This window comes from Crinia signifera, chromosome 2 (genome assembly GCF_055691185.1).
Source record: "Crinia signifera chromosome 2, ASM5569118v1, whole genome shotgun sequence".
NCBI classification, from domain to species: domain Eukaryota; kingdom Metazoa; phylum Chordata; class Amphibia; order Anura; family Myobatrachidae; genus Crinia; species Crinia signifera.
The window spans coordinates 322,114,696-322,140,877 of NC_139218.1; the positions used below are offsets into that span (position 1 = coordinate 322,114,696).

The following is a 26,182-nucleotide window of genomic DNA, read 5'->3' on the forward strand; positions in this document are numbered from 1 at the left end:
AGGGGTTTGAGCTGTCTAACCCGTTTTTAGAAACGTTTAAAATACCGGATCCATGCCGTTTTTGCGGTTTGAAAGCAGCATTAGTGATCTAGTCAGATTGTTTAGTAAATGGCCCCAAATCGCATAAAGGGTCAATACAGCGAACTTTCAGTCTGCGTGTCCTGGGTACAGTCCTTCTGGTAAGCAGTCACCCCAGAAGGTTACAGGAGAAGTGTCTCACCCAGCGTAGAAACGGTTTCTTCACCTTAAGGGCAGTTAAGATATGGGATACTCTGCCAGAGAAGGTTGTGATGGCAGATTCAATTGATACATTTGAGAATGGTTTAGACAAATTTTTTAAGAAAAATAGCATCCACCGGTATAATCATTAATTATAATGTACTATAGTGGACTCTGATTGAAGATCTGCTTTGGTTCATCAGGGACATCCTGTTCCTCTACACCACAGATCAGTTGTAGGTTGAACTTGAAGGACTAAGGTCTTTGTTACCATGAGAATAGCAATGGTGCAAAAATGCTGGGAAATGTTTGCATGCAGTCCTATGGGGCTGTGAATAAACATCTGCAAGCCTGAAGGTACAGTAAGTGTGTTCTATAGTATGTAGCTACGCTTGCTCGTGCTGCGAGGTAACATGCAGTTAATAGGATTGACTCCATGGAACCTTGTTATCAATAGTCGAGTCAGAACTGCTTTTTTTTTTTTATTTAATCATTCATGTCTATACATTTTTTATTTGAACCTCTAATATAGGTTTGTGTTTATTATAATATTATTATTATGTGTATGCTGTAGTGTACATGTTATACCTGGATTCATGCCTCTTCCTCCTTTAGGTGCCATATCAACTGGAAAATGATTTTGACAATTTTAACCAAGTTCCAGAATCTCCTATAGGAAGAGAGGAAGAACCCCATCTCTATATGGTGGCCAAAAAGTACCGGAAGGTGCAGTAGATCCCTCTTTTTAGATCTGATCTGATTTGGTTTTGCTGTTTTGTCATGTACATTCTCTCACATAAATAAAATAGATTTGCTGGGAGGGGCTCAGACAGAGTTTAGACTTGTTCATGGGATTGTAGCCGTATTAACCCATGTGTTTGCAGCACTTACTGAATGTATAGCATATTTGATTGCCTATGTAAGCTTGTGACCATTTTGTAGACTAATAACCAATGAACATGCTCGAAACACACTAAATTTACTCCCTCCAATATTCTTCTTTCACAAGATGAGACGTGCCCATTGCAGGGAAATTCTTCTTGATATGATGTGTAGTTCTTGATCAGTATGGAAGAGGTGCCAGGGAAAATGTGAAATTGGCACTACTGTCTGGCAGCACATCAACAAAATTGATCAGTTCCCCCATTGCCTGTGCAAAAGCCTGGTCATAAAGGCATTTTTCCATCTATATGCATTTCGAGTAATTTTTCTAACTGTGTGTGTGTGTGTGTGTGTGTGTGTGTGTGTGTGTGTGCGCACACACACACACACTTCCATGGGACTGGTACTCAGGGGTGAAAGCCACTGTAGCTTGCTCCGGTGCCCTCCAACACGAGGGGATGAGGCCTTAACGATGTAGACCACGGGTGTTAAACACAAGGCCCACGGGCAGAATCCGGCCCGCCAGACCTCGTCATGTCGCCCGCGTGAGGAGATAGCATGCAGGGGCAGTGTGTCCCAGCTCCTGCCTAGGCCACCTCCTCTCACCCACCCCCCACCCCGCGCGCACTCGCTCGCCGGAGCTGCGGGGTTGGTTACTGGGACGTCACGCAGCTGGCGATCCGTGCTGGACTGCTGGTAGTAGCGGTAACCGTGTGTGCGAGGGGGCTGACTGAAATAGGTTAGTAGTGTATAGCTCGGGCTGGTCGCTGTACGTGGGGATCTCTGTCACTGAGGGTGACATTTACACACCAGGCCATGCTCTCCTCTAGTCACTGCGTGTCTATCTTGCTAGCCCACATTAAAATGTCTTTCCCAAAATGGCGTCACCTCCTCTAGCATCCCTGAGAACGGTCTTCATAAGGTGGTGACCATTTCAAGAGAGACACTTTTAATGGACGGGTGCAACGGGACTGCAGACCAGTATCTGCAGGACCAGGCAGTGGAATGGCTGTTGGCAATGTCCTAGTTCAGGATGCTGAAGCCATGCCTAAGCTGGGGGTGCACATACTGTACACAAGCCCCCTGAATAGTTGAGCAGTGTTCAGCTAATTGTCAGTGTTAATGTGTGACTGGCCAGCTCATTTCAATCCTCTCCCCTGCAGCTCTGTACCTTCTGTCCCTGTCTACCACTGAACCCTGCACCTCAATATAATTAGTACTGGATGTGGAATTAAATTTCTGCAGCATAGCTCTGTGTTTGATGGCCCACCATTATTGTTATCGCATTATTGTTATATGCATTTCCTGTTTCATACTGCTTTAAAGTACACCTTGTACAAGTTTTCTGTCATTTGTACTTTTTGGGGGACCGGCCCTTTGAGGGTGACCAAACTGCTGATGCGGCCCCCGATGAATTTGAGTTTGACACCCCTGATGTAGACACAGGCAAATAAGCGACACTCGGAGGTCAGAAAAAGCGACCTCCGAGCGATTTGAGCGATTTTCAGCTGAAAATCGCCCAGTGTGTATGGCCCACAGATGGATGACTAGCAATGATGCGCGCTCCCGCATCATCGCTAGCAAGTCTCCCATCTGCTGGTTTTACCAGCATGCCAGCGATGATGGCTGGTTTCTCATCCATCATCGCTGAGTGTGTATATAGCAGCCGGCCTGAAAGATGATCTACTTTCAGCCCGGCTGAACGCCCTGTGCCCTCTCCCAGCTCCCACCCCCTACTCCCTCGCTCTGTAGATGGAGCATACTCACCTGCTGCTGCCCCGCTCTGCCACTGCCACATGCTCTCCCACGCTGGCTGGCGCTGCCCGGTCTGCAGCTCTGTTCCCCCGGCGGCGTTTACCTGATTGCTGGGCTCCGAATATACGCAGCCCAACGAACAGTTCTGAATCAGGCCTCAAGAACAGGAATGCACTGAATAAAATGGCCCCTGCTCCCACCCTTGGAATTCAAACACCGCCCATTATGTAAATAACCTTTTATATGAAAGATTTTCAGCAAAGTCTTTCACCTCCTGAAAATCTCTTGCGCTTTGGGGAAAATAACTCTGTGTGTACTACTTTGGTGAAAGAGATATCTATCAGAGTGTTGAAAGCGATATCTATCAGAGACTTTGGCAAAGTCTTTTGAAATGAAAATCTTCTAGTGTGTATGGGCCTTTAATGTTTTTGGTGGCCACATCTTGTATATTCCTTTATTATATGACCACCATCAGTACAAACGTGTACCTCATAACCGCGCTTTGCCTTTCATGCTACTGGCAAATTTAACCCATTGAGTTCCAAGTGAATTTGTCAAAAATAGGTGTGAAAATTGCCAAGTAAGCCTTTTTATTCATCATAATAACTTGTTATGTTTACCTTTTTTAATATAGGAAATATAGGTGCAGATGTATTAACCTCCCTCTAACGCTATAAGGGGTCCCACTTCTCCTGCATAACGTTCAGAACAGGCACCCGCTACTTCCCAATGTGTTAACCCCCGTGCCGATTAAGGAGAGCAGTTATACCCAGCGTTAACAGTTTTCCTTATCGACGCCCCCTCAGGCCTGCACGTGTGCATTTTTTTTTAAAGTCCATCTCTCCCCCAGCCAGCTTTCTGGGCATGCGCGAGATTTGCTTTTATCGTGAGATCTTGTGCGCAGCCCAGAGCCAGCAGCAGGGCTAGAATTGTCCCCGCAGTAGGAATAGGACAACGCTAGCCCTGAGCTGGTGAATCAACCGGGGTGATTTAACGTCTAGACCAGGCATGTCCAACGTTGCCACCTCCAGATGTTTTGAAACTACACATCCCAGCATGCTTTGCAATAGTTTTAGCATTCTCTAATAGCAAAACTGTGGCAAAGCATGCTGGGATGTGTAGTTTAACAACATCTGGAGGGCCAACATTGGACATGCCTGGTCTAGACGGATTTTAATACATTGCCCCAGATGCTAATTACTGGGAGGATTGCAGGGGACAGCCCCGCCGAGCTGTCACTAGTGCACATTAGGTGCGCTATTAATACAAGTCAAAAAAACTTAATCCCCCCAGTTAACTAGCGGTACGTTCAGAAATGCACTTAACGCTAGTTTCATACGTCTTCCCCCAAATTTCAAGCAGATATTTTGCACATCTGGCACAGATTTTGGCAACCAAAGGGTTAAAGACGAAAATATTATGACTGAATATTCTTCATGATTTTAGGTTAGGTCTGTTTAACAGCTATTTAAAAAAAAATCCATTCTGTAATCCATTCAAGTCACTGAATTAGGAATTTGTCTTTATTACAGGTCACCATAAAATATTCTAAACTTGGTCTAGAAGATTTTGACTTTAAGCACTACAATAAAACCTTGTTTGCTGGCCTAGAGCCTCACATTCCCAACGCCTACTGCAACTGCATGATCCAGGTAAGCAGGGGGTCCTGTCTGGCATTGTGTGGGTGGTGCTAGCTGACTGGCCAAAGAGTATAGTCAGCTGTACTACAAAGTGGTGTAATTATGCTGGATTAGCATCCAGAGACACTGGGACTTGACAAGTTAATAACATGTATTGGATAATAATAAGCGTAGCATTTTGGTGATTGTCGGATAGGTTTCAGTTTGACATGAATGACCTACTGTGAGAGAGAACAGTGTTCTATTTGCTAACCTGTAAATGACACATAGCTGCAGAGTCCTCCAGAGTTTCACTTTTGCCAATAAATATACAATAGAACTATCAAAATGAAGTGCGGTGTAAGACACCTACAAGATGCAGGCTGCCACAATAAAACGGCAATGACTTTTAAGCAAAAAAACACTCATGCTTGTATAACAGGTACATATACTGTATGCATGAAATATATGGGTGTACTTTATAAAGGATGCAAAAATTTTACTTTTAATTTTATATGACAGATAATGGAACAATTAAGTGAAGTGTGGGGAAAAAAACCTACTGTAAGCTTGTGCCACTGCCTGAACAGTCCCTTCACATGGAGAGAGTGTGGAGGCTTATGGGGAGTTTTCTGTAACAAATGGCATACTGAGCAGGAGGTAAAGCTGTCTGCGATGGGATTCAAACATTGCTATAGCCCAGTTTATACCTGTTTTCACTGGAGATTGCATAGGGTCAGGTGACCCAACTCTCCAGGGCTAATGCCACTTGGGGCACTGGGAGCCAGCAAGGCCCTGTGCAGGAGGCTGCCACACAATCACATCTGATGTGGACACAGTCAATGCAGAGTTGCTGTTACTGAGGATTAAGCCAAGCTGAAGCTTCTCTTCAAGGAGGAGGGAGGGGGAGTGACAGATGGAGCCCAATAGTGGTGTACACCCAAAGCTGTATTTGAATAGTAAGATGTACAGACAGGAGGATTGTAACATTTAATTGTGAAAAATCAAAGGGTGATGGTGTTTTTTCTTTTTTCTTGAGTATAATCTCCTTTCTGCGTTTCCCAGGTGATGTATTTGCTGGAACCAGTTCGATGTCTTGTCCAAAATCATTTTTGTCAGAAAGAGTTCTGCTTGAGTTGTGAATTGGGTTTCTTGTTTCACATGCTGGACTTGTCCCGCGGAGACCCTTGCCAAGTAAGTAAAAAGATTTACAGTATGGGTAGACGAAAAAAAAAATTATATTTGTCCAATGGAGTTTATTTTTTGACGCTGGAGTCCTGAACATGATCATACTTTGTGTTAGTGATTTTATTATTGATCTATACACAGACAGGTGGAAGTGAATAATGTTGATTGTCTCTTTTACAATGGCACCTGTCCATGGATCAATAGGCAGCAACTGAACAATTGAAGTTGATGTGTTGGAAGCAGGAAAAATGGTCTAAAGCTAGATTCCGAGCAGGGGTGTTTTTAAAAGAGGAGGAGGCCCAGTGTGCAGCCTACTCAGCGAGCTTCCCTCCTCTCCGCCAGGAGCAGTAGGGTCTGAGCACTCAGACACCACCATGCCATCTATCTGGCGATTTCAGCAGCGCTCCTGCCACTGGACGACTGATTGCTGCAGAAAAGACACTGGTTCTGGGCAGATTATCTCCAGAGCTGCAGCTCTTGTGGGGTTTTACCAGAATGCTGAGGTTAGTACTTACTAAAGAAGAGCCACATATGTACTGGCAAAATGTGTTCTGGCTGCCAAATGAACAAATTAATAAAGTCGTAGCGAATTAACACTGACCCTCCCGGCGCTGAGAAAAAAACATTAATATTTTCCATAGCTGCCAGTCATGGCCGCCAAAGGCTCATTAATGTATCCAGGGAGTGAAAGTTAGACTGACTGATCCTATCCCACAGAAAATCTACTTTAGCACAAATTGCTGCCCAAGTTAATGCTGGCTATGGTAGAAATGTCAGAACACACAGTGCATTGCAGCGATTGCTAGAGCGGGGAATTTTCACTCCCCCACTTTAGCATTGGAGATAAGCATTTTATTTCTTTTTACAATTTGCAAAATTGCTAAATATTGCCGATAAGACCACTTGGCCAAGCTAGTCTGCCCCATGTGTAAAAGTATGAATAAACCTTGACTTGAGCCATAAAAGGCCAAATTTTAGGAAAAAGGAGAAATATATATATATATATATATATATATATATATATATATATATATATATATATATATATATATATATATATATATATATATATATATATATTTTTTTTTTTTTTTTTAAGTGATTTAGGATTTTGTATAGTGTCTCTTCACATTTTTGCTACCTGGACTTATGCCCAACTTACATAGTGTTGACCTGTAACTGTTGTATCCTGTCTACTGTTAAAACTATGTAACTATTAAGGAGTAACTGTTCGAAACACTGAATAGCTTGACTGAATTTTAAGGGCAATTGATAAGGAATACGTCTTTCTCTAATGGTGTGTACTGTACATAGTGGGATTTTGACTATATAGTCAAATAGGATAGGAAGTTAGCCAAAATTGCAGTTTACAGGAGACTTGCTATGCCAATGCGGACACCAGTATCCCAATGGGAAAATAGACGGTGCAGGCAAGTCTGTCATCTTTAAAATGTATTTGGCCTAGTCAAAATTGTCCATTAGCCTAAATCGCACCATGTTCCACTGGTGGTTTATTTTGTATGTCCTCCCTTACCTTACTACAGCCTTATGGTGGCCATACACTACTGAGAGAAGTCCGATTCCCCCTTGAGCTGCCCGGGACCCGGGCAGCAGGATGGCATGCGATATATCACATGCAGTCCTTCTGCATGTGCTGTATTGCATGCAACCCTGTTCCCTGCTAGTGGGAGGAGTTCAGAGTTCGGACGTGCAGGCAGGTCCAATGTCCGTCTCCAATCTGATGAGCACAGGACTGCAGATTGGATGTCAAACACATGCGATTTGAGCTGATTTGATGCGATTTCTCAGCCCGATCCATCAGAATCGGGTGGAATCGGCCCACATTGCATAAGTTTTTATGGAGGCCTTTACTGTAACAGCACACGTTTGTACACTTTTAACACACCCACTATTGATTTGTCTTTATAGAATTGTTTTTCTTAAGGGGGATCCATTTACTTACGGTTTTGTTTATGGTTTTTGGAGGGGGGATATTTTAGTCAAGGGGCTTGACCTAGTGGTTTCAGCTTGACACATAGGTATTTCTATTTTTTTTTGCAAGAGCCAGTCTGAGTTCTAAATTGCAGCAGCAAAAGCTACCGGACTATAGAAAATTGGAAGAAATGCAGTTAAACTACCAAGTTTGCCTAAAGAGCACTGTAAATATATGATTATGCATAGTGCAGCATTAGTTGCTAGTGATCTCTTTATGCATACTGCAGCAATAGTAGCTAGTGATCTTTTTGACTATACTGTGTGTGTGTGTGTGTGTGTGTGTGTGTGTGTGTGTGTATATATAATATTGTCTTGTCTTGTTTCAAAGGCTAGTAATTTTCTACGAGCCTTTAGGACCATCCCAGAAGCTGCAGCATTAGGGCTCATTTTGGCTGACTCAGATGAGGCAACAGGGAAAGTGAATTTGGGTCGTCTGATCCAGAGCTGGTGTCGTTTCCTTTTGACCCAACTTCACCAAGAGACGCAGGAGCTGGAAGGACCACAGGCTTACCGTGGTGGGAGTACGAGGTATAACCGTTATGAATAATAACACTAAAAATATGTTTAACTTTTAAAATAGCTAAGCTGGTGTAGTAGGCTGTACACTGTTGCCAATATGGAATGTAAGGAAAGTGTGGTACTTGTGTAGTTTCACGGCGGCAGCTTACGCTACGTTATTAGCGTAGCCCAATGGCTGCCTTACTTGTGTAGTTTTATGGCGGCAGCCTAAGCTACGTTATCAGCACAGCCCAACGGCTGCCTAGTGTAGTCAGCATCTCTGTCCCTGGCAAGCCTAGTGAGCACCTCTCACACAGCACTGGCGCCCGCATGATCCCTCTCTGGCAGAAAGGAGATCATGCTGGCGCCGGCAGAGAGGCGCTCCATCTGTCTGAGATGCAGGAGCGTCTGAGAAGCAGAAGCGTATCCGTCTGCGTCTGAGTAACTATTGCGGCAGGGTACAGCAACCAGGGTTAGGGTTTCAGTAGCGCGTGCGTCTCATGCGCAAAGAGGGGGTGCGGACGCAAGTGCATCTAATACACAATAAAGGAGGCATTTGCTAGTGCTCCATGTTACATACTGGCAAATGCCTCGATTTGAAACCCACACTATCCACACCAGCCCGAAGCGTGGACAAGCGCACGTTTTACGCGTCCTCCTGACCTTTTCATACCCCCACTATCCACGTCGGCGTGGATTTAATTTTATAAAGTGTGGCGAGCGGACACGGAATACATGTAAAGTAATCTGCGGGGCTCGCTGCACTCACCATACTTTATAAAATCAACTCCACGCCAACGTGGATAGTGGGGGTATGAAACGGTCGGGAGGATGTGTAACGCGTCCCCTCGCAGGGCTTGCTGCACACGCCACACTTCGGGCTGGTGTGGATAGTGGGGGTGTTTCAGGAACACATTCACACCTGCCATAAGCGGCCGTGGGAACACTTGGCTACGTTGATTCTGACAGGGACACTCGCGGAAACACTACGCTTCTTTTAATTACACTGGCTGCGGGAACACCGCGCTCATTCTGACAGGGACGCTATGCTGACTACGTTATTGCCACCGTGAAACTACACAAGTACCAAAAGTCTCCATTGTTTTGACTGCGGATACATGCCTTGGCCATTCTATCCATGCATGCCTATAACAACTGCATTTTCCTTTGTGGTATAATACTTTTCCCCTGGCCAATCCTCTACCCTTTCCTACCTTGGCTCTGTAGGGGTGGATGCTTTGTATTCGATGTTTTGGTTGATGGCACATATATTTTGATTGAAGATCGGGCAATGACATACAACTTTCTATGTCTCCAGATGAGACTTTGTCACCTCCCTGCTTCTTTCCCTGTGCTACCACAGACCCTTGACAAAGGGATTTAGATCTGGTCTCTCCTCCCGTCTTCTAGGTATCCTCCTGAGCCACCGTTAAAACTCAAGCAGAAGGCAAACCTGATCCATCCTACAAGAATGGGTTTACACAACCTCTAATTAAGCTTTGGTGAAGGAAAATGCCAATAAGATATATTATAGCTTGTATCTGGTCCCCTATAGACTGAATAAAATGCACCATGGAGAGCATTTGGCCTTCTGGGCTTCTTTTTGTGTGTGTGATGGTCCTGCCCCAAGATAATGCTTTACTGGGACAGTAAACCTAAAATCCCTGGTCTTTGTTATTTTCAACACCCAGTAACATTTAGATATGATTTCTGACAAAGTAATATTTTAAATACTGCCAGATTCCTAGTATCATCACACTGGAAACTCCCTGAAGCTCCTTCTCTGCTTACTGATATGATAAAATGTGACATCTAGCGATTATGGAAAAAATGACTGCCTATCGTTAATAATGGGGCTCCCAAAATTCCTGCAGGTTTGGGATCTTTGGTACCAATTTCAAATTCCCCCCCCCCCCCTTCGTTCTCATATAGCCTGTGGACTAAGACATTCTATTCTTTCTGTTCTAATTACTTCTACATATTAGTTTCTCCTTGGCATATAAGAGCAGGAGGGGTACTGTATTATCACTCTGCCTCTTTCCATGGACTCCGTGATAGGTGATGCACCTCACCTGTTTTGGGGCTCCCTTTCACGGTTTCCATTGCCGTCTTCTTTCCCTTCTGTACTATTTTGTATATTTTCTGGTTTTCAAACATTCTTTGTATATGTTGTACATATAGATATTTTATTCTTGCTCGAGTATTCCACATTGTTACTATCTCTGTTCATCTGTCCAGGTGTGGATTGATTACCCTATTGTCGGGAGAGGCAACTTTAGAAGCAGGGTTGGAGGTGGAAGCTAGGTGGCTATGTAAGGCGAGGCCTTGTGGATCTGGTATTTTACACCGGTGGTGCTGTTGAAGAAGGCCTGCTTGTTACACATCATCAAGGCATATGCTTCATACATGTACATTCTATTTGTAATGAGGCCCAAACTTCATTTGTGTCAATTGTGTGTTTTGTAGAGGATTGTGTGAGATTGCCACTGTACAGTATGTTGTTCATGGACACTGATCTTTGGATAAAAAAAAAAGGAATCTCTAACATTTTGGCAATATATAAGGGCGCATACTGGAAAATCTATATATTTTTTGCTATTGGTGTTTTTTCAGTGATTTATGAAATGTATCTGCATGTTTTTCTTTTGCAGCTCTTTTGTATCATCAGGAGGCTCTGTGATTGGACAGCTGTTTGGTTGTGAAGTAGAAAATTGCAGTATGTGCAGATGTGGCAAAGAAACTGTGCGTCTATCAACAACTTTACTCTTCACCTTGTCCTACCCAGAGACTAACAGTAATGGTATGTAACTAGTCTAGGAGGGCAGAAATTATTGGACTGCTGTGGACAAAAAGGTTCATCTGGACTGCACACTGCCACAAAGTTTAAAACAAGGTGACTGCTGGAATGTGACACTATGATACTACCAATAAGGTTCCGTGAGATTATGGCCCTCATTCTGGTCTGATCACTCCCCTGCGTTCGCACAGGGGAGCAATATGCATATGTGCATATTTTTTTTTTTTTTTATGCACATTTGTGTATATATACCATTAGGTCTATTCACCCTGTAGTCGAAACATTTGATGTTATGTTACCATATCGGAGTCCTGTTCCATCACAAATACATTGTAAGTTTTGTTTTGCTACAGTTACTATCTTCTGTTATTTTTACGAGAATCATTTTTAAGTATCAATTTATTTAATTCATTCAATTGATTTATGATATGAGACTGTTCTAGATTAACGATTCAATCATACTTATCTAATGGGACTTGTATCTAAATGTCCCGTTTTGTCATATGGAATGGCCCATTAATTACACCTTGAGTGAACATTGCCGTGCAACTGTATGTACTTAATATCATGGCGGTTGGGATCCCAGCAGTCAGGGTAACAGATGACAGCATCTTGATGGTAAGTACTGGGTTAGGCTGCAGCAGGGGTGTGTTAGGGTTAAAATACTCCTATGGGAATCGTCAGGATTGTGGACGCCTGGATCCAGTTCTTTTGAATTCCAATGCATCCCCATGTAACATAGTGTAGAGCAGGGGTGTCCAAACATTTTGCGACGAGGGCCAGATTTGGCGAAGTGTAAATGTGTGGGGGCCGACCATTCAGCCTGACATTCTTTGAATCATTAATCACATCAGAATGGTCCCCCACTCACTCTGTCCCCCAGCCTGCCCCTTCTTCACTGTATGTCCCCCAGCCTGCCCCCATTCACTGTATGTCCCCCACTCTACACCCATTCACTCTGTCCCCCAGCCTGCCCCCCTTCTCTTAATGTCCATCAGTACCTCCATTCTTTGTATGTCCCAAAGCCTGACCCTCCTTCACTGTATGACTCCCATTCACTGTATGACCCCCATTCACTATGTACCTCACTCTGCCCCCATTCACTGTATGTCCCCCACTCTGCCCCCTCCCTTCTCTGTATGTTCCCCAGCCCCTTGTGTGAGCCAGAGGAAGGAGAGGCAAAGCAGGCACTGCAAGGACAGGAGAGGCTTGGGCTCCCGCTGCTGCCCTCCTCCACTCTGCATGTTACAGGAGCAAGCTTCCCCCTTGCTGCCCCCCTCCCCAAACACTGCTGTCACTGATTGTGGAGCAGGGTGATATATGATTGCAGCAGCAGGGGTAGGACAACAAACACATCTGACTGTGGCGGCTGGCACCCCCTCACTGCAGCAGACAGCAAGGTATGATGCTCTGTCTGCTTCCAGCTGGAGGCTGCGGGCCGCTTGAAATGACAGCATGGGCCGCAATTGGCCCCCGGGCCTGACTTTGGACATGTCTGGTGTTCTTATTAAGACAGTTTTTCAGCTTCACTTCCTCTAGTGAAGCTGAAAAACTGTCTTAATAAGAACAATCCTGAGGGAAAACCAGGTATTGTATTAGGAAGACATGAATAAGCATTACAGGGAGCGATAACAAAAGTGAAGATACGCTGTAAGTTGGTGGCATATTATTAAGGTGAGATCTTCGGGGCTGCTCTATAAATGCCATAAACAAGTATTACATCTGCCAAAAATAAACAAATAAGTTCAATTGGTAGTATTGGAGCAGACCAACAAGCTGATATTGGTAATACATTTATCTCTGCAATATTAGACCAATCCAATAAAACTTTATTTTATATTAAACGGTTATATAATCTACTCTATTGACGGATTTTTTTCTTTCATTTAACGCTAGAAAAAGTCTGTCAAGACATTGAGTTTGTGGAGGTTCTGAGGAGAAGCATCTGTCTAGAACAGAACACTCAGGCCTGGTGTGAGAACTGTGAGAAATACCAGCCCACAGTAAGTGCTCTTAGTATTCCATATTTTAACATTAACTTTTTGGTTTACAAAAATGTGTTTTGTCTCCCCCTGTAATAGCATCTCATGGCTGGGATTTGTAGTTCCACAGCAGCTGGCGTGCCACAGGTTACCTTTCCATGCCTTTTAAAGTATTTTAATCTGACCTTTCCATGAAAACCTAAACTTTAACAAGACTTCTAACATACTACAGGATAAGATAATGATACAGGATATGTAATGTGGTAATTAACTGACACCTACCTGCCAGAACGTCCACCGGTATGCTCAGGCCTCAATACCAGAGTATGGGAGGAAACCAGGGCACCCTGAGAAAACCCACACATACAGTACAGGAGAGATTGACCTTGACTGGGAACTGAAATTGAGCCTATTCATTGAGGGGGGGGGGTTAACCTTCATAGCTTAGTCCATGGGGGTGCCCTCCAGATCTGGACAGTCTGTATCCTGATAGAATACCAATGGATCTCGAATGGAAGTACAGAGGTTCGGCTGCAGGAGTGGTGGGTAGGGTTAAAATACTTCTTGAAACCCTATGGGATGCCGCTGTTGGGATACTGGCTGCAAGGATTTTGTACCCAACCCATCCATGAATCTGTTTAGTTTTGGCCCAAAACAACCTCCCTCTTAAAAATGAGGTAATGCTGCAAGCCAAACTACAGAATGGAGCAATATTTGTTTCGTTTCAATTCGCTATTCCATATTGTTGGATTTCTGCATATTATGTGCCCTGATTTTTACCTTTTTCATATAGGTACAGACCCGTAACATTCGCTGTCTCCCTGATGTACTTGTCATAAACTGTGAAGTTAACAGCACAAAGGAGGCAGAGTTTTGGAAGACCCAAGCAGAGGTAGTTTTCTTTTTACTAATTTGGGAAAAATATATTGGGCCGTATTCAATGCGGCCGGCGATGGGGTTAAAGGCAAAGATCACGGAAAACAAGCCACCCTTGCCGTTTATACCCCGCACTGGCCACTCACCCTATTCCATGTTCCGGGGAATCCTCGCTGGTGAGGATTCCCCCAAATGGCAAGGTTTGCGGCTAATGCAGTGAGCTTGCTGCATTTAGCCACGATCCTCGCTGTTTTGGCGACCGCACACGCCGTTTCGACCACGCTGTAAAAACCCAGCGAGGTGGAAACGGCGTGTGCAGGGGGTCCGTTGGATACTGACTGTGACAGCGCGCACAATCAGCACTGCTTGCCGTCACCGCTCACAAAAGAGCTTTGAATACGGCCCATTAACTTTGGTGTTGGATTCCTATTTATTTATTATTTATTAACAGTTTCTTCTATAGCGCATACAGATTCCCCAGCGCTTTACAGAGTATAGTTGAACATTCACATCAGTCCCTGCCCCAGTCTATCCAATCTACATTCCCTACCACATGTACACGCACACACATACCTACCAGTATATTTTTGGATTGTGGGAGGAAACCGGAGTACCCGGAGTAAACCCACGCAAGTACAGGGAGAATATACAAACTCCGCACAGTTAGAGCCATGGTGGGAATCGAACCCATGACCTCAGCGCTGTGAGGCAGTAATGCTAACCATTACACTGTTTTGATACTATATTTGCCTGAACAGTTAAATATTTAACTGTGCAATAACCACTCATAAACCAACCTAAAGACATTTTGTTCCTTTTCACTTTATTATGACAAATTTTAATTTAAAAACCAAATTCTGACTGTGAAACAGTTTGAACTTGTCTTGTAAATTTGTACTCTAATTAAGGGAATGTTATAGAGATAAAGACTTTGGTGGGGTTGGGAGATTGAAGGAGTGATTGTAGGAATATGAGCACCCCAACAGAGCTGTACCTCCTAGTTTATGGTCAAAGATATTGTAACTGTATTTCTACCTTACAGGAACTTATAGATTTTATACTGTCAAGTCACCTTATTATGTCAACCAGCCAAAAACCAGAGTACCTGTCCATCCGTTTGAAGCAGAGAACCTGACTCCTCAGAGAAGACAATCCTTTGCCAATCAGCGGTGGTCCATTTCTAATATTGCACAGAAAATTTATGCCTTTTTGTTGGCATATGTGCAGTGACCATACATTTGCTTCGGAGTCTGATGCACAGCAGGGTTCGTTGAACATTTTAGACACACTTCCAGCAGCCCCAGGTTCATTGTAAGGGTGGCTGCTCCACAGTAGTGTATCGGTCAGCCCTCATGCATCTTTGTGGCCAATGTTCACCTCTCCCATTAATGGCACGTGGTGCTCTGCCATTTCAATGTTTGTGATTTGCAGTGGTGCCATTTGTCCAGAAACCATACACCTTCACCACCGCGTGCTGCTGTTTCAAAAATACTGGAATACTTTTTTGAATAATCTTTTTTGATTATTCAAAAAAATTTGCTCAAACAAACCCCCTGTCCTGCCTGTGATAACACTGGAACTTCACAAGAGTGTTACACTGGAGCTCAACTTATTAATCACATAGGGTTGAAATGCTTTTACAAATGTTGGTGCTGTGAGTGACTTCAAATTAAGATCCTGATCTTTATCCTAAAGAAAAGATTGCCACAGAGTTTGAAGACCATGACCATATATAATGGTCTCGCATTCCACTCGCATAAAACATATATTTGAAAAGCATATCGCCACCATTTGTGTAATACTCCTGGTATCTCTGTATGGTGTATTCAGCACAAAGTCCCAAGATCGAATCCGGGTAAGTGAAGGAGAAGATGGCGGCTCCACAATCCTAAAGGCCCATACACACTGGACGACTTTGAGCTGAAAGTCGCTCAAAACAGCATGTTTGAGCGGCTTTCAGCTCAAAGCCGCCCAGTGTGTATGGCCCGGCGATGCATGCATTCGCAACATCGCCAGGAAAGCCGTTCATCTGCTGCCGTCCTCGGGGAAAGCCGCTCAGTGTGTATGCTCACACTGTGGTCATACACACTGGGCGACTTTGTCCATACACGTTGGGCGTAGTCGCCCAGTGTGTATGGACCTTAAAACTCTCCGCATGTGTCCCACCTCAGGTCCCCAGGGGTATTTAAAACCTGTCACCAGCTTAATGCATTTGGGACTCTTGTTGTTCCTTGTCAAGCCTCTGAGGAGAGACAAGAGTCCGAAATGCATCAGGCTGGGGACCTGAGGCTACAGGCTCCTGACATCAAATGTATGGGGTGGTCATAATAATGTGATTTGCCTGTGTATATACTTGGCTAGATATTTACCCTGCTCCTATATTCATCAGCATGTTCTGCATTTTTCAGTATGCTTTTAAGAAGTCGGTCAGAAAAGCTGAAGCGACTTTTCCAAATCCCATTGAGAACAGCACAGGAAACTGGTGAGCGCTCGGTGCATGTGGTACCTGCCTGTACTGTTACTGTAGAGAACTACACCTGGAAAGGAGGCTAAATCATTTCATCTTTCTACCTACTGTATGTTGGCGATGAGAAATGTTATCATTATATGAGTACAATAAGAAATGTATACAAGGTTCCCGAGTGGCTTTGTCAGTAGTGTTTAGCTGGCAATTGGAATCCATCTAGTCCTAATAGTTTTACCTTGTCTGCAATCATAGGGATGAGCTTACTATGTCTGACAACCCACCTCCACCACTTACACCTTCAGTGGAAGAGCTTCGCAATGTCTGGATACCATATTCCCTAAAGATGAAGCTTTCTAAAAACAAAGAATTGGATGTTCTGAACTGTGCGGAGGGTGAGGAGGTGAGAACATGCTTCCTGTAGCTGTGTATATGGCCAGATTAATGGAATTAAAGCAGGTAACTGGGCAGAACCATGTTGCACTGCAGGTGAGGCTGACGTACTATGTTTAGAAAGATTAAGATTTTGTTGGGTGTGTTCAAATTTAAATCTAAATTGCATTGCAAAAATAAGCTTGTCTAGCATTTGTGGGCCGCATGCAAAAGCAGCCAGTATTTACCTTGCACATAAATATATAAACCACCCAAATGTAAATCTCTGCACATGTTACATCTGCCCCTCCTGCTGTGCAGCCCAGTTGCATGAGCGGACTACTTTCATCTACACTCTCTTGGACGTTGGGCCTAATTAAGACCTGATGGCTCATCTGCAGATGACTGCGAGTAGTCAGCAGATGCCCAGATGAGTGAAAACCCGCCCTGTGTAAATCTGCGAGTGAATTGTAAAAATCCCCCAATTTGCTATTCTGTCGCACATTTATACACAGTTCACTCACCATTGACTGATTTTCTCAGTCTGTGCACATGTAAGAAGCTCTGATCGAGGCCGGCGGTAACACACCATCCCTTAAAAGACCTAGGCACGTCTGGAAAATGTTAAGTGTCCACCCTCCAAACGCCACTTCCTGTCCGTCAAATTGCAAAGGGATTGCAATGAGATATTTTCGCTATTTGTCGTTGTTTTTGACTCTTCTGAACGCAAGAATGATAAACTCTGAATAAATCCCATTGGCCATTCCCTTCATATGGCTGGGCAATTGAAGCAGCTGGCATGGACAGAAGATATCTTTACCTGCATGGCATAGAGAATTGACCTATAGATGTGTTCTCATACGTCTACAATCAGTACCTCACATATGCCTTGTGCAGGCGAGCTGACTGGTCCTGCACAACTCCGCTAGCATTGGGCGTCTTTTTTATTTTATTTGGCCAAAAATGTGGCTTGGTCTCAATGTGATGTGTCTAGGAAGCACCATGAGATTGTGTGGATTATTTCGTTATGCAACACAATCTGTATATTTAGCACAATGGCACTTGGTATGGAAAAAAAAAAGTCATGGTGCGTCATCATATTGTGTATATAGATTAAAAGCCTCTGTAGTAAACTGATTTAAAAGTGTGCGTCCGTTTATTCAGCACATTCTCCTGGTACATCCTAGTCGCAAAGCATTGCAATGAAGAAGCATTTTATACTAAGAGGTGCCAAGAAGAAGTAGGAGGACACCTCTGTAATCATTCTTAGCTTATTCATAAAATGAATGGTCATTGGTAAATAAAAATAAACTAATCCTTGTGTGTCCTACAGCCAAGTCCATCAGATGATGAGAATGAAGCGACAAACGTATATGACCTTACGGCAACGGTTGTTCACATTCTAGATCCACGAACAGGGGGCAGTCTGGTAGCACACATCAAAGTTGGAGAGACCTATCACCAAAGAAAGGAGGTATGTGTTGGTTGGGCATAAAGGTCTTACTTACTGGTGGCAGCACGGCTCCGAAAAAAGACTAGTAAAATACAGCAGCTGGTAAAATACCATTCATTAATAGGGACCTTTTCTCCTACTTGCGCTGGGGGACGCAGAGACTCATGGATATAGATGGTAGTGAATAGAGTCTGGCACTTTGAATCTTGCTTGATTTTTGACTATACTCTTCCCTCTCTGTACTGTATTAAAAAATCCGCAGTGGATTGTGGAAACAAAAACGAACACAAACATGTTGAAATGTAAATCATTATAGTCTCTCCACCCACACATATGGCTAGTTCATCGAATAGTTCGCTAACAAACTTCTTGTTATACGTTTATTTTTCTCTAGGGGGTCACGCATCAGCAGTGGTATCTGTTCAATGATTTCCTTATTGAACCTGTGGATAAGGTAAGATCATTGGAATGGAGAATTGAATGCTTTGGGTGGCCAATATACAGTAAGTAACATGGTGGTAATAGGGAATTTATTGAAGCTAAAGCAAATCCGTCTCTTATAAATACAGGAACACAAGTTAAAAATGAGAGTACAGAAATGTAAAACTGTAAAATAGCTGCAGTGATTGGCCATTGTAATACAGGTGTGGTAAAGCTCAGACCATGTCTAGTTAGACATGCATTAGTTGGACAGTGACAAAAGTAACGACACAAGTAAAATGTCGACATAGAAAAGCAATATTTGTACATGGACACTGTATAAATGTACCCTGTGTCGTCCTATTGACTGTCTGACTAGACATTTGGATCTCTGTAATACAATGCTGCTGCTTTATCAGAGACTAATGTTTTGTACTGTAATAATCTGTATCCTCCCCTTTCTTCCTGCAGTGTGAGGCCGCGCAGTTTGACATGACATGGAAGGTGCCTGCCATACTATTTTATACCAAGAGAAGCTTGAATGCAAAATACTCCTTATCGAGTAAGGCCCTATCTGCTGCTTTTCTGTGTTCGCTTTTTTCTCTTCTGGCCTCCAATTTATGTTGACCGTTTTTGCCTATAGTTAAGAATCCAATTGAAGCCAGTGTGCTACTGGCAGAAGCTTCTCTGGCAAGGAAACAGCGGAAGTGCCATGCCACCTTTATTCCACTGCTGCTAAATGAGATGCCACAGGCAGGGGAGCTGGTTGGGCTTGATGCAGAGTTTGTAACGCTCAATCAGGTAGGTGCAGCATTCTCACGCTGGAAGTGTGCATTATCTTCCAGAGATTACATTCTAACACCAGTTGATGATGATATTCTAGTGTGTACCCACCCTAAGAAATTCCTTGAGGGGCATCAAGTCTTCTAAAGAGGACTAGTGGAGAATTAACAGCCAATCCTCTTCTAGTTATCCTTTTGTAGAATATGCTTTAATTGTCTGCTGTAGGCTGCTCCTTCCTTCTTTTCCTCACACACTCCCAAGTTACATGGGTTTTGTGCACTAGCATAGAGGGTTTGATGGTTTTTTGATTGAAAAACAACAGGAGCTAATTGGCTAGTACTTAATCCAGTGGTTCCCAAACTGTGTGCCGTGGCACCCTGGTGTACCTCAGGAGCCTTGCAGGGGGGTGCCTTGGGCTGGTGGTCCAGGACCATTAACAAATGATTTAGGATCAATGTAACAGGCAAATCCAGTGCTTGTTGACAAACTGTAGCCGGTCCTGTCGCTCACCACATAACTCACCCTGAGGGTGACCTATAAACACTATTTACTTAATTTAATAATGTTTTCAGAATTTCTCAGTAATAAACATTTGGCGTAGGGGTGCCATGAACATTTCTGGATGCTCTAGGGCCCCGTGATTCAAAAATGTTTGGGAACCACTGACAATCTATATGCACCGTTTGCTACTGCTCACCAAAATGATAGTAATGACCTGCCTGGGAAGATGCACTGCTTGCTGTTGTGTAGAATTCAGTTTGTAGCCCAGCCCATTCACTACGTGTATGCTGAGTCACAGAATTCCAGCATTTGTTGGCGTGATCATGTATGTTTTATGTACTAACACAAGATGTCTAGGTTCTGTAGTTCCTGGAGTTCTATTAATTCATGTATTGCCTCTATTTTCAATCGTGTCAGCTGAACTCTTGTGTTTACATCCCTATATTCTGTGTTTGGATCATTGTCTTTTCACCAAAGGCCATTTTATCCCAACACGTCATCCTTTATTACTGTAGGAAGAAGCTGAACTTCGAAGTGACGGCACAAAGTCCACAATCAAACCCAGTCAAATGTCTGTTGCTCGTATAACCTGCGTGCGGGGACAGGGGACTAATGAGGGTGTGCCATTCATTGATGATTACATTTCCACCCAGGAGCAGGTGAGTGGGTCCAGCACTCAGCATATGTATTGGACTGTCTGTAAGTGTACTGCTAGATATGAAGAACCCGTCTGTCTTTCAGGTGGTGGATTACCTTACGCAGTACTCTGGAATAAAACCTGGTGACTTGGATGCAAAGATCTCATCCAAACATCTAACTACCCTGAAATCGACTTACCTGAAACTACGGTTTCTAATCGATGTTGGCGTGAAGTTTGTGGGTCATGGACTTCAGAAAGATTTCCGGGTTATAAACCTAATGGTATGATGAGCACATTATGTAGGTGGTTATGGTATGAGCTGGAGACCATGTGATGGAGTTTCTTCTTCCACACAGGTGCCAAAAGATCAAGTGATTGATACAGTCTATCTCTTCCACATGCCACGTAAAAGGATGATCTCTCTCCGATACTTGGCATGGTATTTCCTAGGTAAGCACTTGGGGGCTTTTGTTTTTCCGTCCCCTTTAAAGTTGTGTACATCATGTTACATCACAACGGCATGTCCAGTAAGCATTCATTGTATGTCTGGCAATACTGAATATATCATTTTGTATACACACAATGGGGGAAATTTACTAAGATGTGTATTCTACTTCACATGTGATGTTGCTATGGGCAACCAATTAGATCTACTTCTTTATTTAGCACCCTCTAGAAGATGATAGACATGATCTGATTGGTTGCCCATAGCAACATCACATGTGAATTAGAATGCACATATTAGTAAATTTACTCCAATGCGTCTTGTACCTTTCATATTATGCAGGCCGTGAAATGCAAATGATTTATAGGGGCAAACATACTGAAATGTAGTTCTGCTAAACTGCAATAAGGCGCTCTTCCAACAGCAAATCTGCAATTCCTTTTTTACATGGAAGTCATGCAAGTGTGTGTGTGTGTGTGTGTGTGTGTGTGTGTGTGTGTGTGTGTTTGTGTGTGTGTGTTACTACATAAAACTGAGGGGCAGATTTATTAAGCCGTGAAGTGATCTAGAGGCTGGTACTTTATCACCAGCCAATCAGCTTTTCACTGTCAAATTATAGGATGGGTTTGAAAAATGGCTTAGGAGCTGATTGAATGGTTATAAATTACCAGACATTTTATAACTTCACCAAGCTTCACCCTTTCTGGTCCAATTTTAGTTCCCCTTCTTCCACCAGGTACATTTGTTTTGGAACAAGAAGTACACAGAAGTGACAGTAGATGGCAGCAGTTTACTGGAATAGCATATAATCTCATCACTTTACGGCGTTGACCTCAGTTTAACATTGGACTTGATAATAACTCCAGGCCTGTTGAGTCTGACTAGACATTAGACCGCAAATGGTTAATAAATCTGCCCCTGAATGTCTTATTTGAGATTTTCCTCTCTTCACATTTAAGGGGGTATTCCCTGCCAGCCGATTATTGTCCATTTTCGACAAGAATAGGTTGCATTTACATACCACCTATTCAATGACCGTTCTGACCTCCCAAGTTTCGCAAATATTCTGAAAGTCAAAACTACGTTAATCCATGAATTTTTTTAATTTATTTTTTTGTGTGTGATATGGATGCCAATTTGACAATTTAACTTCAGTTTCTAACAATTAAAGTAAAATGTGTAGTGGCGAGTCCCATCCGGGATAAAATAGTTCATGGCTGATCTTTTCAACGATCGGCTATATCGGTCATGATTGAATCCCCACCCAACCCAGATATATGGGTCACGATTGAGGGGCAGATTTATTAAGCTCGGTGAAGTGATAAACTGTCTGTTTTTTATCACCGCCAATCAGCTCCTACCTGGGAAGTTACAGGCTTGGTTTGCAAAATGACAGGTAGGAGCTGATTGGTGGGGTTTAAAAACCAGACACTTCATCACTTCACCGAGCTTAATAAATCTACCCCTCAATCCCCACCCAACCCAGATATTAAGGTCACTTTACTTTCTTTACCCATGCATTACAGCTGCATTCTGCTCCCATTGTGAGGTGTCTTCTGTTACAGCTGCTACAGACCCTGTATATGACTAACTTGTCTCACCAGTTACTGCTTCATAAGGACTGTGATCTAAAGGTTGCCAGTTCCCTTTACACAATCTGTACAATCCGATTCTACTTATATTTTTTTATTTAGCACCTTCTAGAAGGTATTAGAATCTGGTTGCTATGGGCAATATCCCATCTTAATAAATAAACCCCTCAGAGTAGTTGGACCGTGAGTCACCTACACATTTTGTAACATTTACAAAAAGTGGATGCTTCACTTTATTTTTGATGGTGGCTTTGATATAATGCATGTGGTCATCCCCTCACAGTTGATGGAATTGTTAAATATCCTCTTTCCTCTGTTAATAATTTTGTTGTGCCATTTTAATGTTTGGTCTCTTTTCTGTCTGCCAAACTGAGGAGGAATTGGGGGACATTGCTTATTCTGTTTTAATTTCATGTCTGCTAGGGGTGAAGCAAAACAGAATATTAAACTTCAGCTTACTGCAACATAGTAACATAACACTTTGTAAGAAATGGCTTCATTGAGCACTTGGTAATGTACATGATTGGATTGTATAATTGAATGAGGGTATATGTGCAAAAAGAGTCCCTTAGCTGGGACAGGTTAGCCAAACTGAATGGGCAATAAAGTGCTTTTATGCCAAGAACCTTCAATAATGTACCTGGTAAGCTAATGACTGGCTCGGAATTATTTTATTTTCTGTGCCCATTTTACAACTGCATGAGTTTCTTGCCAAAAGTGATGAACGCAAGATTCTTGCTTTGTGTTTGTAGATCTCAAGATCCAAGGAGAGACTCATGATAGCATAGAAGATGCACGAACAGCTCTACAGCTTTATCGCAAGTACCTGGAGTTAAGCCGTAATGGAACGGAACCAGATCTTTTCCGCAAAGTACTGAAGTCCCTGTATGAAAAAGGCCGAAAGATGGACTGGAAGGTGCCGGAGCCAGAAAGTCAAAACAGCCCAAAAAGTAAAGACAAAGTGATTCTTCTTGACCCTGACACCAGTGATAATCACACATCAACTCCGTGACTAGACTGTTCCCTTACTTGACCGTTGCCTGTTATTTAGGTTACTCTCATACCCCTTTCACACTTGCAAAAATATCCTGGGTTTTTGCACATGAAAACGCAACCCGGGATTTAGCTCAGTGTGAAAGGGTCTTGAAAGAATATCCCGCGATGAACATACCGGGCTTTCTACCCAGGTCCTGACCTGGGTAGATTCCGGAATCGATTCGGGATACGGTCAGTGTGGATGGTCCCGTTCCCGGGATTGGGTACACGGGACTTTAAAAAAGCTGCTGATTGGACCTTTTTTGGGCTCACAAATGATGCTGATGTCATCTTTCAGAGCCCTGGAGTCCTTTTTTAATGACATGCATATATATTTGCCGGGATTTCCTGGGATCAGTGTGAATGGGGCTGTCCCGGGTCGATCCCAGGTCTGAGTGCAGTGTGAAAGGGTACATTCCCGGGTAGAGTCCCGGGAAGCATCTGGGAACACATTCGGGTATGACCCGGTTCTGCGAGTGTGAAATGGGTAGTACAGAAGCTCTTTGGGGGGTATTCAATCCCGTGTCATGACTGTTACGTCCCGACAGCCGTGACCCTGGACCATTTTCGTTTTGCTCGACCACAAATCGCCAGATGGGATTCAACGTCCCGTCTGGCGATCAGCGAAAATGGGGGTGTCTGCATAAACAAACAGCCATGGATTTTCAAGATACAGTACATCAGTGATCGCAACAATTCACGGCCGTTCGACAGCTTTTAAAGTCGGGACCGTTCTGTCGATGTTGCATCTACCACTTCAAGGCTGTCGGTGGGGACTGAATACCCCTCTTAATCTATTGAAACTCCTCTTCTCACTGACTGCTATGGTGTAAAATATGATGATTAAATTGTACAGACAGTTTTTGTAATGCCCTCTCTAAATATTTTCTAGCGGTCTTCCTAGATATCTCCATTGTCTTCTTGGCTGTGATTGAATTAAGATACATATTCTGTACATGTCATGTTTCTTGAACCTGGACATTCATGTTTTTGTTTTTCTCACTGGCCACACTATTTGAAAGGACAGTAAATGCTTTATTCAACTTCATATTGCTCCCTCTCAGCTGCTTTCCCCATATAACTTTGGCTTACACTCCTCTGGAAACTTCACAATTAACTTATTCTAGCCTGCAGGCCAAGTTAGACTGTTGGAGCAGCAAAGGCTTCTGAAAGCCTGCCATCTGCTCTCTTGAGTGTGAGCAGCTAAAATAAGATGGTATACAGTATGCGCTGTTGAATTTTCAACCTGATTGGTACCTGATTAAATTGGTACCTGATTAAAAGAGTTATCTGCTCCTAAACTTACTACATGCCTCCTACCCATAGTAGTTTGAGCTTTTGTCCAGTACAAACTATGTTGACAATATATCCAGCATCTCTTTCTATTCTAAAGGTGCCCATACACGTTACAATTATTGTATACAATATTGTATACAATATCGCATCTCATCCGATCTCATCCGATCTCAGTTTTGCGATGACATCAGATGAGATGAGATCTAGTACAAAAAGTATGTGCAGCACGTACTTTTTGTACTTGATCTCATCTAATCTGATGTCATCGCAAAACCGAGATCGGATGAGATGCGATATTGTATACAATATTGTATACAATAATTGTAACGTGTATGGGCACCTTAACAGTGCAGTGTCTGAAGTATAGTAATGGTGTGGCTCCCTGGCCTGAGATCCCTTCCATAGTAATACAGTATAATGGTATTCAGGATTGTTCAATTTTGGGATGACCGCCTCATTTTACCTTCTATTTTCCTGCATGGGCAAATGCTTTGCTGTCATAAGACTTATTTATGAGAGTGTGCCTATGTCAGTGATGGCTAACCTTGACACTCCAGCTGTTGTTGAACTACACATTCCAGCATGCACCGCATCAGTTTTAGCATGGCCAAATAATAAAACTGTAGCAGGGCATGCTGGGATGTGTAGTTCAAAAACAGATGGGGTGTCAAGGTTAGCCATCACTAGCCTATGTCTTGCCCTATAGCAACTAGAAAACTTGGTAAAACCAGGGGTAGATTTTCTTTATTACAATATTGTAATGAAATTAATATCTTGAGTTAAATCTGCCTAACTGATCTCCAATTCTGTTTTATCCACAGATGCCCCTGTGTATTCAGCTATGGTGGGTCTTTAGTGTCCGTTTTATTTTTCCTTTTAAGAACTTGGTGAAGTGGAAAATACTTTTTCCATTTACAATTTTTTTTTATTTTTAAATTGTAATGAATTATGAAGTAAAGAAATTTTTAATAAAAAATAACCTCTAAATCCTGTGTCTGTTTTAATTGACTGATTGACCTTTTGGTGTACATATGGCAAAAAACTTTCTGCTAGAGGTGGGTGACTGACTCCATCTACATACAAGCCTCTGTTTTATGGATATATTAGAAACTGGAAGGGGAGGAAAGATAAATGGATGGAAGGGGGTAGAGAGATGACAGGTATGCAAGAAATAACCAGCATATAAAGGCAAGAAAGATAAAATCATATTGGCTCTTGCATATTTAGAGGACACAGAACCCAATGTGGAGGACACAAAGGGAGCGTGGAGCTTGGTGAGCAGAAAGACCATGGAATCACACCATTATATTGCACAGAGGAAGATGGGCAGTGCTGACCCTCATTTTGATACCAAGGGTCCTATAGAAGGT

The 26,182-nt window shown here is 43.1% G+C and overlaps 1 protein-coding gene across 4 annotated transcripts in view; it reads left to right on the forward strand.

Moving 5' to 3' along the window:
- PAN2 (poly(A) specific ribonuclease subunit PAN2) overlaps positions 1 to 25,785 on the forward strand; it is a 49,980-nt gene extending 24,195 nt beyond the window's left edge. For all 4 annotated transcript variants that reach the window (XM_083169197.1, XM_083169196.1, XM_083169198.1 and 1 more), the window contains 18 exons: positions 835 to 945; positions 4,389 to 4,508; positions 5,541 to 5,669; positions 7,987 to 8,186; positions 10,808 to 10,956; positions 12,850 to 12,956; positions 13,729 to 13,827; positions 16,220 to 16,293; positions 16,531 to 16,678; positions 17,981 to 18,121; positions 18,495 to 18,554; positions 18,992 to 19,082; positions 19,164 to 19,321; positions 20,320 to 20,463; positions 20,546 to 20,725; positions 20,801 to 20,894; positions 23,234 to 23,431; positions 25,634 to 25,785. In XM_083169197.1, coding sequence (XP_083025323.1) covers positions 835 to 945; positions 4,389 to 4,508; positions 5,541 to 5,669; positions 7,987 to 8,186; positions 10,808 to 10,956; positions 12,850 to 12,956; positions 13,729 to 13,827; positions 16,220 to 16,293; positions 16,531 to 16,678; positions 17,981 to 18,121; positions 18,495 to 18,554; positions 18,992 to 19,082; positions 19,164 to 19,321; positions 20,320 to 20,463; positions 20,546 to 20,725; positions 20,801 to 20,894; positions 23,234 to 23,431; positions 25,634 to 25,668 — 2,238 coding nt within the window. In that variant the 3' untranslated portion in view covers positions 25,669 to 25,785. The remainder of the gene's footprint in view (positions 1 to 834; positions 946 to 4,388; positions 4,509 to 5,540; positions 5,670 to 7,986; positions 8,187 to 10,807; positions 10,957 to 12,849; positions 12,957 to 13,728; positions 13,828 to 16,219; positions 16,294 to 16,530; positions 16,679 to 17,980; positions 18,122 to 18,494; positions 18,555 to 18,991; positions 19,083 to 19,163; positions 19,322 to 20,319; positions 20,464 to 20,545; positions 20,726 to 20,800; positions 20,895 to 23,233; positions 23,432 to 25,633) is intronic.
- The last annotated feature ends 397 nt before the right edge of the window (positions 25,786 to 26,182 follow it).